General features: G+C 41.0%; 1 protein-coding gene across 1 annotated transcript; it reads right to left on the bottom strand.

Moving 5' to 3' along the window:
* Positions 9,610-14,555, bottom strand: LOC109832613. The gene is made up of 2 exons (XM_020399983.1): positions 13,952-14,555; positions 9,610-10,607 (listed from the first exon to the last, which is right to left on the bottom strand). The coding sequence occupies exon 2, from the start codon at positions 10,603-10,605 to the stop codon at positions 10,132-10,134; it is 474 nt and encodes a 157-aa protein (XP_020255572.1). The 5' UTR covers positions 10,606-10,607; positions 13,952-14,555; the 3' UTR covers positions 9,610-10,131.

Genomic DNA, 15,159 nt, shown 5'->3' with positions numbered 1-15,159 from the left:
GAAGGTGGCGATGGAGGTGCCTCCCCTCGAATTGCTCGCGTCGATTGTTTGCTCTCCGCTTAACGATCCGCACGTCTTGATTTCACTCCTGGAACGATGTCTTCTCCTCACGATTTACATTGTGGAGAACTTGCCGGTGCAAGGTTTAAAACACTTGCATGAGTTGATAACTCTGATCGAGTTGAACTCTTGAAAAAGAGTTGATTTTGAACGAAAGCTTCGCGTGATAGCCAAGGATCAAAGCTCTCTGTTGTCGAAGTTGAGATAATCTTCGTTAGAGGATGATGCCGATCCCCTCAAAAGCTCGCCCAAGGATCTCCTCTGTTGCTACCAATTCTCAGCTCCAAAAAGCCAGCCTTCAATGGTCGATTCAAGCCAATAAAAATCGAACCATTAACTCAGTTGAGTTTACTCGCTTTTATAGGGGGATAAGAGGTTGTAACTGCCCTCTAAATCCGCTCCTAAGTGGGCGAAAATCCCTCAGAATGTGGGATAACGGTTTTGAGGCCGTTCGGCTTGTGTTTGAACAAGTCAAAACACCCAATCTGACGTTCAGAACCCAACTTCGCCTCTTAGAATTGAAACGCGAAGTTGGGTGTTGGCTGAATATTGACGAACGCGAGGGTCGCTCGCGTTTTGGTTTGTTGTAGCTTAGAAACGCGGGGGTCGGTGTTGGTTGGACCCCTACGAACGCGAGGGTCGCTCACGTTTTGCTTGTTGTAATGCGAGTTCGACTCCAGCGTTTTGATGTTGTAACGCGGGTTCGACCCTGGCGTTTTGATGTTGTAACGCGGGTTTGACCCTGGCGTTTTGATGTTGGCACGCGGGTTCGACCCTGGCGTTTTGATATTGGCACACGGGGAGGACCTCCGCGTCTTGTCTTGAAGAGATTATCACAAAGTAATCTCTTTTATCATAGCGTTGCAAAGATCATTGTCTTGCAATCTTCGTCTTGACTCCTTGAGAATATGAGAGTCGTCAGATTATAACTCCCGATGTTGATTGTGAATGCTGTTGAACTAGAGCTCTCATCAGTTGTCGTGAAGGTCGTCAGATTGTAACCTTCAGCGATCTACGTGAAAGTCTTCAAATTATAGCCTTCTGGAAGTCGTCATATTGTAACTTCCATCATCGGTGTTTGATGGAGGATAAGCTATCTATTGTGATTTTTAGACAGCCTACAGAACCCCCTCCAAAGTTTTCGAAAGTTCGCGGTTGACTGGGACGAATTTTCGAAATACTTTGGATCTCACTCTGATCCTGGAGCTGTTGATTTCTTGTCGTAAAGGAGTCGTTCTCTGCACTCGCTTCGAAGGCATCTTGGTTGAAGGGATTTGCCACGTAGGACCTTTGTGAAGGTATGCGTCATAATCCTGCTTCTGGAATGCGGGGGTGGACCCCTGCGTTTTGAATTTGAGACGCGAGGCTGACTTCGGCGTTTTGGATTTGAAACCCAGGTGTGACCTCGGCGTCATGATTTTTGTAACGCGGGTCTGACCTTGGCGTTTTTAAAGTTAGAACCCGGGTGTGACCTCGGTTTCATGATTTTTGCAACGCGGGTCCGACCTCGGCGTTTTGACTTTGAGACATGGAAGTGGCTTTCGTGCATTTTTGACTAAGTCTTTGAGACTTGTCTTCAGCGTATTCGTTTCAAGTCTCGGCTCACATCCATTAAGCTAATGGATTTACAAACATGCATAGGATTTTTGGCAAACCCTCAGCCATCAACGGATTTGATAAGCCTTTACCGACTACCGTTTGAGTCGGGCTAGCATATGGATTATCTAAGTCCGTTCCACATGTAACGTTGTGCTAAGAGAATGAACCCTCTTAGACTTGATGCTATGATTTTGAATACATAGACTTTATCATTTTTTACGGAAAAAGACTAACCGGCGACGCGTGTTAGGCGTAGGCTTATCCCTACTTAGGATTTGGGATAAGGTTCCCCATGCGTGTAAGACATGGATTTTGGTGTTATTAATAACGACCCGCTACGATGTTGAATACGTAGACTTTTGTCCTTTTTACGGTAAAAAACTAACCGGCGACGCGTGTTAGGCGTAGACTTATCCCTACTTAGGATTCGGGATAAAATTCTCCATGCGTGTAAGACATGGATTTTGGTGTTATTAATAACGACCCGCTACGATGTTGAATACATAGACTTTTGTCCTTTTTACGGTAAAAGACTAACCGGCGACACGTGTTAGGCGTAGACTTATCCCTACTTAGGATTCAGGATAAAATTCCCCATGCGTGTAAGACATGGATTTTGGTGTTATTAATAACGACCCGCTACGATGTTGAATACGTAGACTTTTATCCTTTTTACGGTAAAAGACTAACCGGCGATGCGTGTTAGGCGTAGACTTATCCCTACTTAGGATTCGGGATAAAATTCCCCATACATGTGAGGCATGGATTTTGACGCTACGATGTTGAATATGTAGGCTTTGTCACTATTTCTTCCTGTGTTATATTTTTACTTGAAACACTGAAAGAAAATTGAAAACGCCAGAGGTGTAGTATTAACTTGGCATGAATTTTCACTAAGAGTGAAATTCAGAAATTTTCTTTATTATCACTAGGATAATTCCAGAAAATCTTTAATCCACTGGGGATTTTATAATGAAAACTTGCTATTCTTGTTGAAAAATGATTAACAAGTTCATTTGGGGGGTTTGACTGTTAGAGGTGTGATGTTAACCTAACATTATTTTATGGACCTATCGCTCAATTGAAAAGAGTCGATAAGTTGACTTGTGTTGTCAGAGGTATGATGTTAACTTACTGGAATTTGAGGACCTATCGCTCAATTGAGGAGAGTCGATAAGTTGATTGCTGCGATCAGGGCAACTTTGAGGACCTATCGCTCTATTAGAGAGAGTCGATAAGTGGATTGTGTCAGAGGTGTGATGTTAACGTGACAGGATGATGTTGCGATTGGAGCAACTTTGGGGACTTATCATCCTATTGACGAGGATTAATAAGTGGATTGTCAGAGGTTTAGTGTTAACGTGACAGGATGATATACTTGTGACTTGCACAAGGTTTTGGGAATTAGCATCTCGCTGGGGAGACTTGCTAGGTGAATTTATCATCAGGAACAATGAGTTTTGATACCTGTGATTTGAATTTGATTTTGAAGACTTAGTGTCTTGCTGGGGAAGATTGCGATTTGAGATATCATCCTATGTTCAAGTTGATTGTGTCAGATGTATATTGTTAACGTGACAAATTAGGAGTGATGCAAGTTGAATGCGTACTCTGTGGGGATGATGATCGTCAGAAGTGTAATGTTAACTCGACGATGTGAAAGATTCGTTACTCTTAATCCAATGGATTCCAAGTAACCAACCCCCAGTCTTGATTAAGACTTAGCAGGGGAAGAAAAAAAGGTAGACAAGACACATCGCCTAGTGAGGCACTATCCACGAAGTCGAAATAGAGGCACATCACCTGGTAGGTCATTATCTGATGAGTTTGACTATCAGAGGTAACTATTAACGTGATAGTCTTTTGTGGACCCGCCATCCTACTTGAAGAGAATTGGCAAGAGAATTTGGAGGGAATGGACTATCAGAGGTAATGATGAGATGCCTCCCTCGAATGCTCGCGTCGAGTTTGCTTCTCGTTGACGATCCGAACGTCTTGATTCACTGGAACGATGTCTTCTCCTCACGATTTGACGCTGTGGAGAACTTGCGTGGCAAGTTTTGAAATAACTCTTGACGAGTTGATAACTCTGAACGAGTTTTAGAAGAACTTGCAGAGCAAGTTTTGAACTCTGATCGAGTTGATTACTCTGACGAGTTTTAGAATAACTTGCAGAGCAAGTTTTGAACTCTGATCGAGTTGATAACTCTGAACGAGTTTGAACTCTTGAAAAAGAGTTGATTTGAACCGAAAGTCGGTTATAAGCCAAGGGAATGCTCCTGTGGTCGATCGTTGCTGAGGATGAACGTCGATCTCCCCCTTGCTGCCCAAAAAGAAGGATCCTAGAGCCCAGAGCCAAAAAGCCGCAGATCGCTTCTTTGCTGCCTAAAAAAGAAGGATCTGAACTCAGTTGAGTTTCCCACTATTTATAGGGGATTTAGGGTGGTAACTACCCCCTTAATCCGCTCTTAAGTGGGGCGAAAATCCCTCAAATCGTGGGGAAAAACAGTTCCTGGAACTTGTTCATTCCCGGAACTGTTCATTACGTGCTTTGCACGAGTCAAACGCTGAAAAATAGCGTTCAGGGCCCGAACTCTGCGTTTTTAGACTAAAAACGCAGAGTTGGGCCTATTCTGGTGGCTGAACGCACTGGCCGCGCAGCGTGATGAACTCTGAGACGCAGAGTTGGCTGAAAACGCACAATTCGTGCTGTAAACGCACAGTTGGGCCGTAAACGCACAGTTGGCCTGTTTCAGGCTAAAAACGCACAGTTGAGCCCATAATTGAAAACGCAGAGTTAAGCCTTTTAAAGGCTGAAAACGCACAGTTTGTGCTGTTTTAGAGATGAACTCTGCGTTTTAGGCTGAAAACGCAGAGTTGTGCCTGTTTAAAGGCTGAAAACGCACAGTTGTGCTGTTTTAGAGATTAACTCTGCGTTTTGATGTTGAAAACGCAGAGTTGAGCCTGTTAACGGCTGAAAACGTACGGTTGTGCTATTTTAGCGATTAACTCTGCGTTTTGATGTTGAAAGCGCAGAGTTGAGCATGTGCGCTTTGACTCTGTAATGCAGAGGTGAACCTTAGGCGGGCTTGGCGGGCTTCAGGCTAAGTCCAATGTTCTGACGAAGTCCAGTCTTGCAGACGGTCTTCAGAACATTACTTGCTACGAAGAACAGGTCATAACTTTCAAACCGTACGTCGGAATTGGACGAATTACATATGAAAATCGGCTATCTCGACGAGACGGGGCCATCCGAACCAAGCCGAAGACTTCGGTTCGCTTCCTCCATTTCGCCAAATTCCTTTCGGTTTGAGAGATATCTGTATTCTAATATGAAGAGACCGTCAATTTGTAGTCTCTTTTGCTAGAGCTTTGCACAGATCGTCCTCTTGTAATCTTCGTCTTGGCTCCTTGAAAATATGAGAGTCGTCAGGTTGTAACTCCCGATGTTGATTGTGAATGCTGTTGAATTGGGGCCTTCATTAGTTGTTGTGAAGGTCGCCATCCTACTTGAAGAGGATTGGCAAGAGAATTTGGAGGGAATGGACTATCAGAGGTAATCATTAACGTGATAGTTTTGATAGACCCGCCATCCTACTTGAAGAGAATTGGTGGGGGAATTTGGAGAAAACAGACTATCAGAGGTGATCATTAACGTGATAGTTTTAGTGGACTTGCCATCCTATTGAAGCGGATTACGTGATAGTTTTAGTGGACTTGCCATCCTATTGAAGCGGATTGACAAGTTGATGGACTATCAGAGGTAACCGTTAACGTGATAGTTTTGTTAGATTTTATGGTTGACAGATGTATTCTATTAAACATAACAACTCAGAAACTTTATTATTCATAATCCAATGAACTATAAATAAACCAACCCCCAGTCTTGAACAAGTACGGGGGAAAAGGAGTAGACATGGCGCATCGCCTAGTGGGCCACAATCTAACGAGCTTGACTATCAGATGTAGTTATTAACGTGATAGTTATTGGAGACCCGGCATCCTACTGAAGAAGATTAGCTTCAGTAGTCGTAGTATCTTCCCCTTCTGACTGAGGAGATTATGCTTGGTCCGATTGCTCAGGAGAAGGTTGGGCTTGGTCTGATTGCTCAGGTTGATCCTGCCTACTTTGTTCTTCAGCTTTGATCCTGGCAATAATCTTTTGAGCCTGTTTGTCTTGAGAGATCAGTTGTCTCCAGGAACGGCATTCTGCAACCCCTATTCGAGCTAGGATGTTGGTCTGCAGGTTGTGTCGACAGGTCTCTACTAAGATAGACTGTGTCATACCTGACGAACATCGGAGAGCCATGGTTCGGAACCTCTTGATGAAGGTTTTGACGGACTCCCTCTTCTTCTACTTAGTGGCGAGAAGGATATGGATGGAGACTTCTGTATCCTCTTCAAAGAATCTTGACAGGAAGAGTCTCTCTAGATCTGTCCACTCTTGGATACATCCCGCAGGAAGTTTCCTGAAAGGCAACTCCCTTAAGGGTGCCAATGAACAATCGAGCCAGTATGGCATCGTTTGATATCACATTCCCAGTCTGTGACTTGAAATGATAGATATGTTGGTTCGGTGATCCCGTGCCGTCAAAAGTTTGTAGCGTCGGGACTTCAAATTTTGGAGGATAAGGGGCTGCGTCCCATTCGACAGGGTAGGGCCTGACAACTCCCTCATCTTGGAGCTCGCATCTGTTAGCAATGACATTGAGGCGGGCTTCCAATTCCTCGATTTTAGCCGACTGAGGATTTTGCTCATACTCCGTCTCTCTTCCTTCATCAGAGGAAGATTCCAGGTTGTGGGCTTCTTGGTCAGAAACCGTGTCATCAACCATTTTTTCCTTCCCTTTGCTTATGTGAGGTCGGGACGAAGACGTTCTTTCCCTTCGGGAAGATTCTTGCCTGAGTGGCGAATCTGTCTTCTGAGATTTGACCTTGTCTGCGACAAGTTGAGTCAACAGGGCCAAGAGTTCATTGATGGCCTCCTGCTGAGATTTGAGCATGGCCTCTTGCTCATCAAGTCTCTTTGCGAGATCTTCATGGTTTCCCGTCATATAAGCGGAGCTCTCATGTTCAACAAAAGAGCTTGATGATTGAGACTCTGCAATGGCTGAGTGTTTATCATCGGGATTAATTCCTTTGGCTAACATCCGATAGTTTATAGAGGGAATGGCTCCTGTTCGCGTCCGAGTGCGTTGGTAGATTCCTTCAAACTCGTTAGCGATTTCTCTGACGATCGGCGAACGACTTGTCTCAGAGTCATCGGAATTAGGACCTAAGGCTTTCCCTCCGCCGATCACATTGATAGTGACCTCAGGATATTCGGTCTTTGGAGACTTCTTCTTGTGCGAACGTCGTCGTTGGTTAGACAAAGCAACGTCCGTTAATTGGTCGAACACCAATGGTTTGGCCGCATATGAGCAGCATTAATATCCCGAGAGGACCATAGAAATCAGTCGTTCACATTGGAATGAACGAATGACTTGTTGCATCGGTCTTGCTCTCGATATGAACTCTCTCAAATCTGTTGTAAAGATTCGAGGAGAATTACTCACTGATTGTGAGGTTTGAATTGGAACCCCCAGTCCATGATTGGACAGGACTGGCTCTTGGTGAACATGGATGTGGTTGAGATTCCTTGAATCCATGAACTTTTTATATCCGACCCTCAATCTAGTCGCACTACGCAGAGTATCGGGGGTCCAGGGGGCGGCGCGCCCCTGGCCAGGGGGTCCGGGGGGATGGTATACCCCCCGACGGGGTTCGGGGCAGCGCCCCGAAGCTCCACGGTATACACCAGGCGCGGTATTGGATTTGGAACTTGGGACGCGAGAGTCGCGTTTGGCATTTGATACGCGAAGGTCGCGTTTGGCATTTGAAACGCGAAGGTCGCGTTTGGCACTTGAAACGCAAGGGTCGCATTTTGGTTTGGCGACATAAGGGTCGCGTTCTTTAACGTCGACGCGAGGGTCGTGTTTTGACTGGGAAACGCGAAGTTGAAGTTCGCGTTCAACGAAAGCTTGAGGTTCGCGTTTTGGCTGTAAAACGCGCCATTGAGGGCCGCGTTCAGTCTGGTTCTCGCGAAGCTCATGTTTGGGCTCATAAACGCGGAGCTCAGGGTCGCGTTCAGGCTCACGAACGCGAATCTCGCGTTGGTTAGAGGATCGATTTTCCCGAAGTTGTGCTCGTCGGTGAGACCTTCTTCGACGAGCAGCGTTCTTCTTGGCCTGTTTCAAGGCTTTAGCAGCAACGTCGTTGACGTTTATGGAGCTGGTCTCCTCTATAGGCCGTTTATGGCCTGTAGCACGTCGTGCTGACGCGGAGGTGGGATATTCAACTCGCTGTGCAAGTTCAGCAGAGGCCGAGCCCGCTCCTGGAGCGGAGGGGCTGTTCGACGAATTTTGGCCAAAGGAGAGGACTTTCTTTGACGTTTCAACAACAGATTTGACCTCCTTTGAGATCTTGCGGACACCACGCTTGGCCTTGGGGCTAAGGGATCCAAAAGAGAGGGTCTCCTCGAACTTGGCTTGATCAAACTCTACCATGAGAGTTTCGACGGTTGTTCCAGTGAGATGAACATCGGATTGCACCACCACTTCTTCGTCAGAGAAGCTCTTCCCCAGCAGAGTCGCCATCTTTTGTTTGTAGGAAAAATTGCAAAGAAAAGAACAAAGAAAATTGATTTGTATTCCTTCGATTCTGATTACAATTTGATTACAAAAGAGAAGAGAACGAATTTGATTCTCTCATTTGTTTAAAACTGGGTTCTTCACGGTGGCGATGGAGTGCCTCCCTCGAATGCTCGCGTCGAGTTTGCTCTCCGTTGACGATCCGCACGTCTTGATTCACTGGAACGATGTCTTCTCCTCACGATTTGACGTTGTGGAGAACTTGCGTGGCAAGTTTGAGAACTCTGAACGAGTTTAGAAGAACTCTGTAAAAGAGTTGATTTGAACCGAAAGTTCGGTTGATAAGCCAAGGATCAAAGCTCTCTGTTGTCGAAGTTGAAGATAATCTTCGTTAGAGGATGATGACGATCCCCTCAAAAGCTCGCCCAAGGATCTCCTCTGTTGCTACCAATTCTCAGCTCCAAAAAGCCAGCCTTTAATGGTCGATTCAAGCCAATAAAAATCGAACCCTTAACTTAGTTGAGTTTACTCGCTTTTATAGGGGGATAAGAGGTTGTAACTGCCCTCTAAATCCGCTCCTAAGTGGGCGAAAATCCCTCAGAACGTGGGATAACGGTTTTGAGGCCGTTCGGCTTGTGTTTGAACAAGTCAAAACGCCCAATCTGACGTTCAGAACCCAACTTCGCCTCTTAGAATTGAAACGCGAAGTTGGGTGTTGGCTGAACATTGACGAATGCGAGGGTCGCTCGCGTTTTGGTTTGTTGTAGCTTAGAAACGCGGGGGTCGGTGTTGGTTGGACCCCTACGAACGCGAGGGTCGCTCACGTTTCGCTTGTTGTAACGCGGGTCCGACTCCAGCGTTTTGATGTTGTAACGCGGGTTCGACCCTGACGTTTTGATGTTGTAATGCGGGTTCGACCCTGGCGTTTTGATGTTGTAACGCGGGTTCGACCCTGGCGTTTTGATGTTGCAACGCGGGTTCGACCCTGACGTTTTGATGTTGTAACGCGGGTTCGACCCTGACGTTTTGATGTTGGCACACGGGGAGGACCTCCGCGTCTTGTCTTGAAGAGATTATCACAAAGTAATCTCTTTTGTCATAGCGTTGCAAAGATTATTATCTTGCAATCTTCGTCTTGACTCCTTGAGAATATGAGAGTCGTCAGATTGTAACTCCCGATGTTGATTGTGAATGCTGTTGAACTAGAGCTCTCATCAGTTGTCGTGAAGGTCGTCAGATTGTAACCTTCAGCGATCTACGTGAAAGTCTTCAAATTATAGTCTTCTGGAAGTCGTCATATTGTAACTTCCATCATCGGTGTTTGATGGAGGATAAGCTATCTATTGTGATTTTTAGACAGCCTACAAGTCAAAGTATATAACAATATTTGTAGTACATGTGGTAGTGCCAAGGGTAAATTAATAACAACATGATAGGTGATACACCATATATCTTTTTAATCTTATTTATGATTTTTCATCCTTATTTTAAGCAAAACATTGTCAATGTATAAATAAAAAGAATAATAACCAAACCGGACAACATGATTTCACAGATACTTCATTGATTTACGAATTGATTCATACATAGCTTAAAGATATCTCACACCGTGTTCCTCAAAAGATATATTTCTACTTTGTACATCGAAAAAGCCAAAATAAACACATAACTATGTTATCCTACATGGTCATAGTCACTTAGTTTGGCTACTCATGTACACCCAAAAAGCCAAAATAAACACAGCTATATTATCCCACATGGCCATACTCACTTAGTTTGGCTACTCATGTACACCAAAAAATCCAAAATAAACACATAGCTATATTATCCTACATGGGCTTGATCATTTAGATGAGGTACGTGATTCACTGGTGTCTGACTGCTTTATCTCTATTGGCTCAGATTCTTCTGTATTGTCCTCCTCAAGTTTCATGTTCTTCATCTTTTTAGCATCATCCGAAGTCATATTGGCACACAATCCACCTCCAGAAATTCCAACACTTCCTAGATTGGGATCAAAGTCATATGTGCACCAATCATCCAAGTCATCATATTCGTCTAAATTATAAGCAAAGCAATTTTTATTATTTTCATCCACTGAAGATACATTCATTTCTATGTCTGAGTACTCCAAATTTTCACGGTCGGCCAATATCACATCGGGGTTAGTCTCATCTGAAGAGTATGCTTCATAATCAGAATTGGGCTTCCATGAATCATCGCTATAGTCCATATCCTCAGAGTCACTTTTCCATGAATCTTTGCTTGATTCCACACCCTCAATCTGAGTGCCCGTCTCAGTCTCTGAATCCCCCATTCCTATTAATGGAACCACTAATCAGTACGTCATAGATATAAGTTAGTAATTGTCATTATTGTTGCTATCATAATATGTCACATCAGGCTTATTGAGGCGCGCGCCCCGGGCGCGGGGCGCTTCGGCCTGGGGGAAATGCGCCCCGCAAGCGAGGCAGGGCGCTGCACGCAGCGAGGCGCGCGCCTCGCTTGCGCCTCGCTCGCGCCTCGCGCGCGCCTCATACCTGCGTTATGTAACATACTCTTTCTTCTATTTTTTTAAAATAATTTACATAATTACATATTTATATCATGTAATATACTCTTTCTTACTAGTTGCTAATCTATTTTTATCTTTTCATGTTTAACCTATAAAAAAGAAACAATAATTAGTAATTTAGTATACTTGTTTGTTAATTATAACTTCATTCTCTAATTAGCATGCTAACTAGCAAATTATAAACATGTAAATATGTAATTGTTACATTCATTCTTCATCTTTTCATGCTAAGTAGCAAATATCAATTAAGAATACTAACTAGAAAATTATGAACAGTCATGTTTGTTAATTATATTTCTTAGTCTTTTATGTGACAATTTATAAACATATGCTCATAATTGTTAATCACTTAATTTGATGATTTAAATACATGTTTCTTGTATCTTTTTTATTACTTTAAAATTTTAGTTAGCATAATTTGATGATTTAAGTTGATATTCTCAAAACACGTGAAATTCTCTACATCATATAGTAAAAAACCAAGTATCCAGGATTTCAATAGAAAGCTAGAAAATGGAAAATAAAATAAAAAATGACTAAAATATAGTTTGGGGACAAAGGAAAGAAATGTAAAAAAATAAATAAATCAAAGGCTTATTATTTCTGATAAGAATATAGGTAAATATGGAGATGCAATAATCTTAAATGGATATTGAACATAAGATTTAGACCCAAATAGATTGTTTAATTATTAAGATAAGCTATAGTGAAACCCAAAGGGTAATGGCATATACAAAAAGATCAAATCAACAATCCCCTACTGTATCATCACCTAGTATGTAATGCATACATGATATAATCAACTATAAAGTATCTCAATCCTTATCTAAAAATTTCACTATACTTAATTAAAAATTCCATTGCACATCAAATGCTTAAATACCTGCTCCAGATCATCTCCTCCAAACCAACATTGCAACCCCTATTTCCTCCCCCAATATCACACCATTCTGCAAACACAAATTTAGAAATGATTCTTTAATCCTTATGAAAACCAACTCCAATATAATCACCTTCTCTTGTTACACTATAATAACGACAGCCTCCATCTCCTCTAAATCACTTAGAATTAGCTTATTACATAATCAATCGCTATATTTCATAAATTTGAGTATGTTTGAAAATAAAATATTTGGCTAAATTAAGTGGAAAATAATATTCATTAATTTTTAATTAAATATTCTATTAAGAAAAGAAATTCAAATTCTACAAATTATACTTTAAAATCTAAATATCCTATACCAAAGTTTAATATTGATTAATATAAAGACATTAATAACAGCCTAAGTTTTTGAAGGAAAAACGATATACATAAGAAATAAATATCCTACACCAAAGATCATTCTTCGGGATATAGCTTATACTATAAAATTGACACCTTATACATGAGAATTTATTGCGTTAAATAGCCATGTTAAACTTCAAATTGAGAGCAAAATTTAAGTGGCATTTCACACTTAGAAAGGCCATCACAATAGTTTTTCTTTAACACCTGCTATTGTACGACATAAGATGACAAAAAAATCCCAAGGATGTAACTACTCTGTTCAAAATATTAATCGCATAAACTTAACAATAGATTAAATTGGTGATCAAAGAATATGTAAAGCATGCTATAAGGAAAATAAATATGTATTGAACTCAATTTTCACAATATACATAAGAAAATCATATGTAGATGCTAATGATTTTCATTTATATAACTATATAAAAATAAAAGAGTGTAGCATACATGAGTGTAAGACAATGTAGCATACATGAGCGTATGTTGTAATCATCTAAGAAGTTTAGAAAAATTAATTGAATTAACACTAAACGGAATATGTGGATAACACTATCTACTAAAACGAATACAAACTTTTTCCAAAGGTGGGCCTACAATCATAGAATGGAGTTTAATAAACAAGCTGGATAACTTGACACAAATTAGCATGCAAACCAAATAAATAAAGATATTACTACCAAACAACTAAAAGAAAAAAATACAAATAAATAGAAGGTAGCAAAACAAGCTTTAGGCTTTTTTTGCAATAATTTGTCATCATATTATAATTAGAAATAATATTCTTTTTTCTAGAGATACATAATGTTATTGTGCCTTGGTATTCTACATATATACTCTTCAAAGTCAATTTCGGCAAGGCTAACGTCGAGAACTTGAACACTATTTGGATTTTGTTACGTGTACATTTTTTCTATATCTAAGGTGGATGCTAGATATGGAAATATTTACAATATGAGACCAGTCAAACCATTTGTTTTGTATATAAAATTGGTAAGTATCTTTTACATCAAATATTAGCAAAAGTTATTATTAAATTTTAAAAAACACAAATATCGTCATCTTCATAAGCAATATTTTCCTCTGGTTGAACTAATTTTTTAAGAAAAATCAAATTATCATGCACGACTAATCAGAGATATAATTTGAACCTACAAAATCATTAAGATGGCTCAAAGTCCACTATTATCTGTAGGAAAAAATTAAAAAACTAATAAAATATGAGTCCAACAATCTTAACGTGTGGGCCTGATCATTTGTTTTGCTTTAGAGAAGAGAGATAGAGCATTGATGCTATAATGATATATATTGAAGTTCAGGGGTTATTTAAAAATGGGTGAGAGCAGGGTTTTATGAAACTTCCCAAAAAAATTTGTGGAAAAATCAAAACTACTTCTTTAAGTCAGTCCCCAAACTCCAAACCCAGACCCAACTCCTCGTTCTCATCGACCACGACGACCTCTAATTAGTAAGGATCCTTTACTTAACTGACAAAAAAAACCCTCTCTCTCGAGCAACGCGGACAGGGAAGATTCTGAGCCTCGACGGTGACAGCCGGCGCCGTCCAGTGCTTCGCCGCGAGATCGTTCTTACCTTCCTCCTTCGTCGCCGGCGAAGCGACGCCAAATAACTCCGTCGCTGGCTGAGAGATTGAGGATGGGTAGTTTGCTTGAGGATGGACTATGAGATTGGGATTAACAAAATTGCCACTGTCGAGACGATTACCAATCTCCTTTAGGTATAATTTCCTTTGATTGTAAAGAAAAAAATTGCAAGATTCTAAGAATTTAATAAATATAAGGTTACCTGTGAGACTGATGATATACAACCACAGATCTTCTGATGGTGATGATAATCTTTGAAGGCTTTAGGCTTTTGAGAAAGTGATCAATTTTTAGGAGAGAACACAGATCCTCTTACCTCCTCTTTATATCTCCCAAACAAATCTCCACCATGCTTCTAATCACATCCACCCAACACCTTCCATCGTCTCTTAGATTTTCGTCTCAACGAGGATGGGAGGGATGCGAACGCCAGGCCGGCAGGGCCTTTGGTGAGGGAGGGATTATTTGGGAGCATCATTACTAAATATATGAATATACAATTAGAGAGGAAAAAACAACCAAATGGGCAAAAGGGGAAATAAATCCATAAACAGTAAATGATGAAATTTGGCTTGTACTACCTGCAATGCCCTTGGGCCCAAAACAAATTGAAGATGTTAAAATTGAAGATAACTTGTAAAATGGATGGCAAAACCGGAAAAAAATAAAAACCCCATCTAGCTTTTAGATAATGTTTTTTATATATATAGAAAGAGATTAATGGGTATCCTTGTCAAGGAAGGGATTTCCCTCCTTGACGCCTACGTGGCACAATCTTCACCATCCTCATAAAGTAGGAGAGAGAGTGTGAGTTGGTGAGGCATGTGCCACGTAGGTGTCAAGGAGGAAAATCCCGCCTCCTGGCATTAGGACAACTCATTAATCTCATATAATATTATATATAAATATATATAAATATATATATTATATATATATATATATATATATATAATATATAATATATATATTGGAAAATGTTCCTAAGGTGACGCCTTAGATAATCATCTATGGGCGCGATCTAAAATCACATGATTGACTTATATTGTGTTGATCCGCTTCCTTTGAACTTGATTTATATATTCTAAACCCCAACACACAACTCATCGTCGTTTGACCTGCCGTCGAGCTATGTGAAAAGTTCTATTCATTCGAAACCGTTAAAATTGATACGAGTGATGAAAGGTCAAACGGCGACGGTTTCATCCCAAACTGGTGTGTTGGGGTTTTAGAATATGTGATCAAGTTCAACGGAACGATCATCCACAATGTAGCTCAATCATGTGATTTTAGACCGCATCCTTAAATAATTTCCTAAGACGTCACCTTAGAAACACTTCTCCCTATATATTATAATATATATATATAATATATATATAATATATATATATATATATATATATATATGAGGAT

Source organism: Asparagus officinalis, chromosome 3, assembly GCF_001876935.1.
Source record: "Asparagus officinalis chromosome 3, Aspof.V1, whole genome shotgun sequence".
NCBI classification, from domain to species: Eukaryota; Viridiplantae; Streptophyta; class Magnoliopsida; order Asparagales; family Asparagaceae; genus Asparagus; species Asparagus officinalis.
Note: the sequence above shows the minus strand (reverse complement) of the source record. Positions and strands in the feature narration are given on the sequence as shown.

Bases quoted from the DNA above. Each gene is read 5' to 3' on its own strand.
- LOC109832613 (XM_020399983.1), bottom strand. From the start codon at position 10,605: ATGGGGGATTCAGAGACTGAGACGGGCACTCAGATTGAGGGTGTGGAA.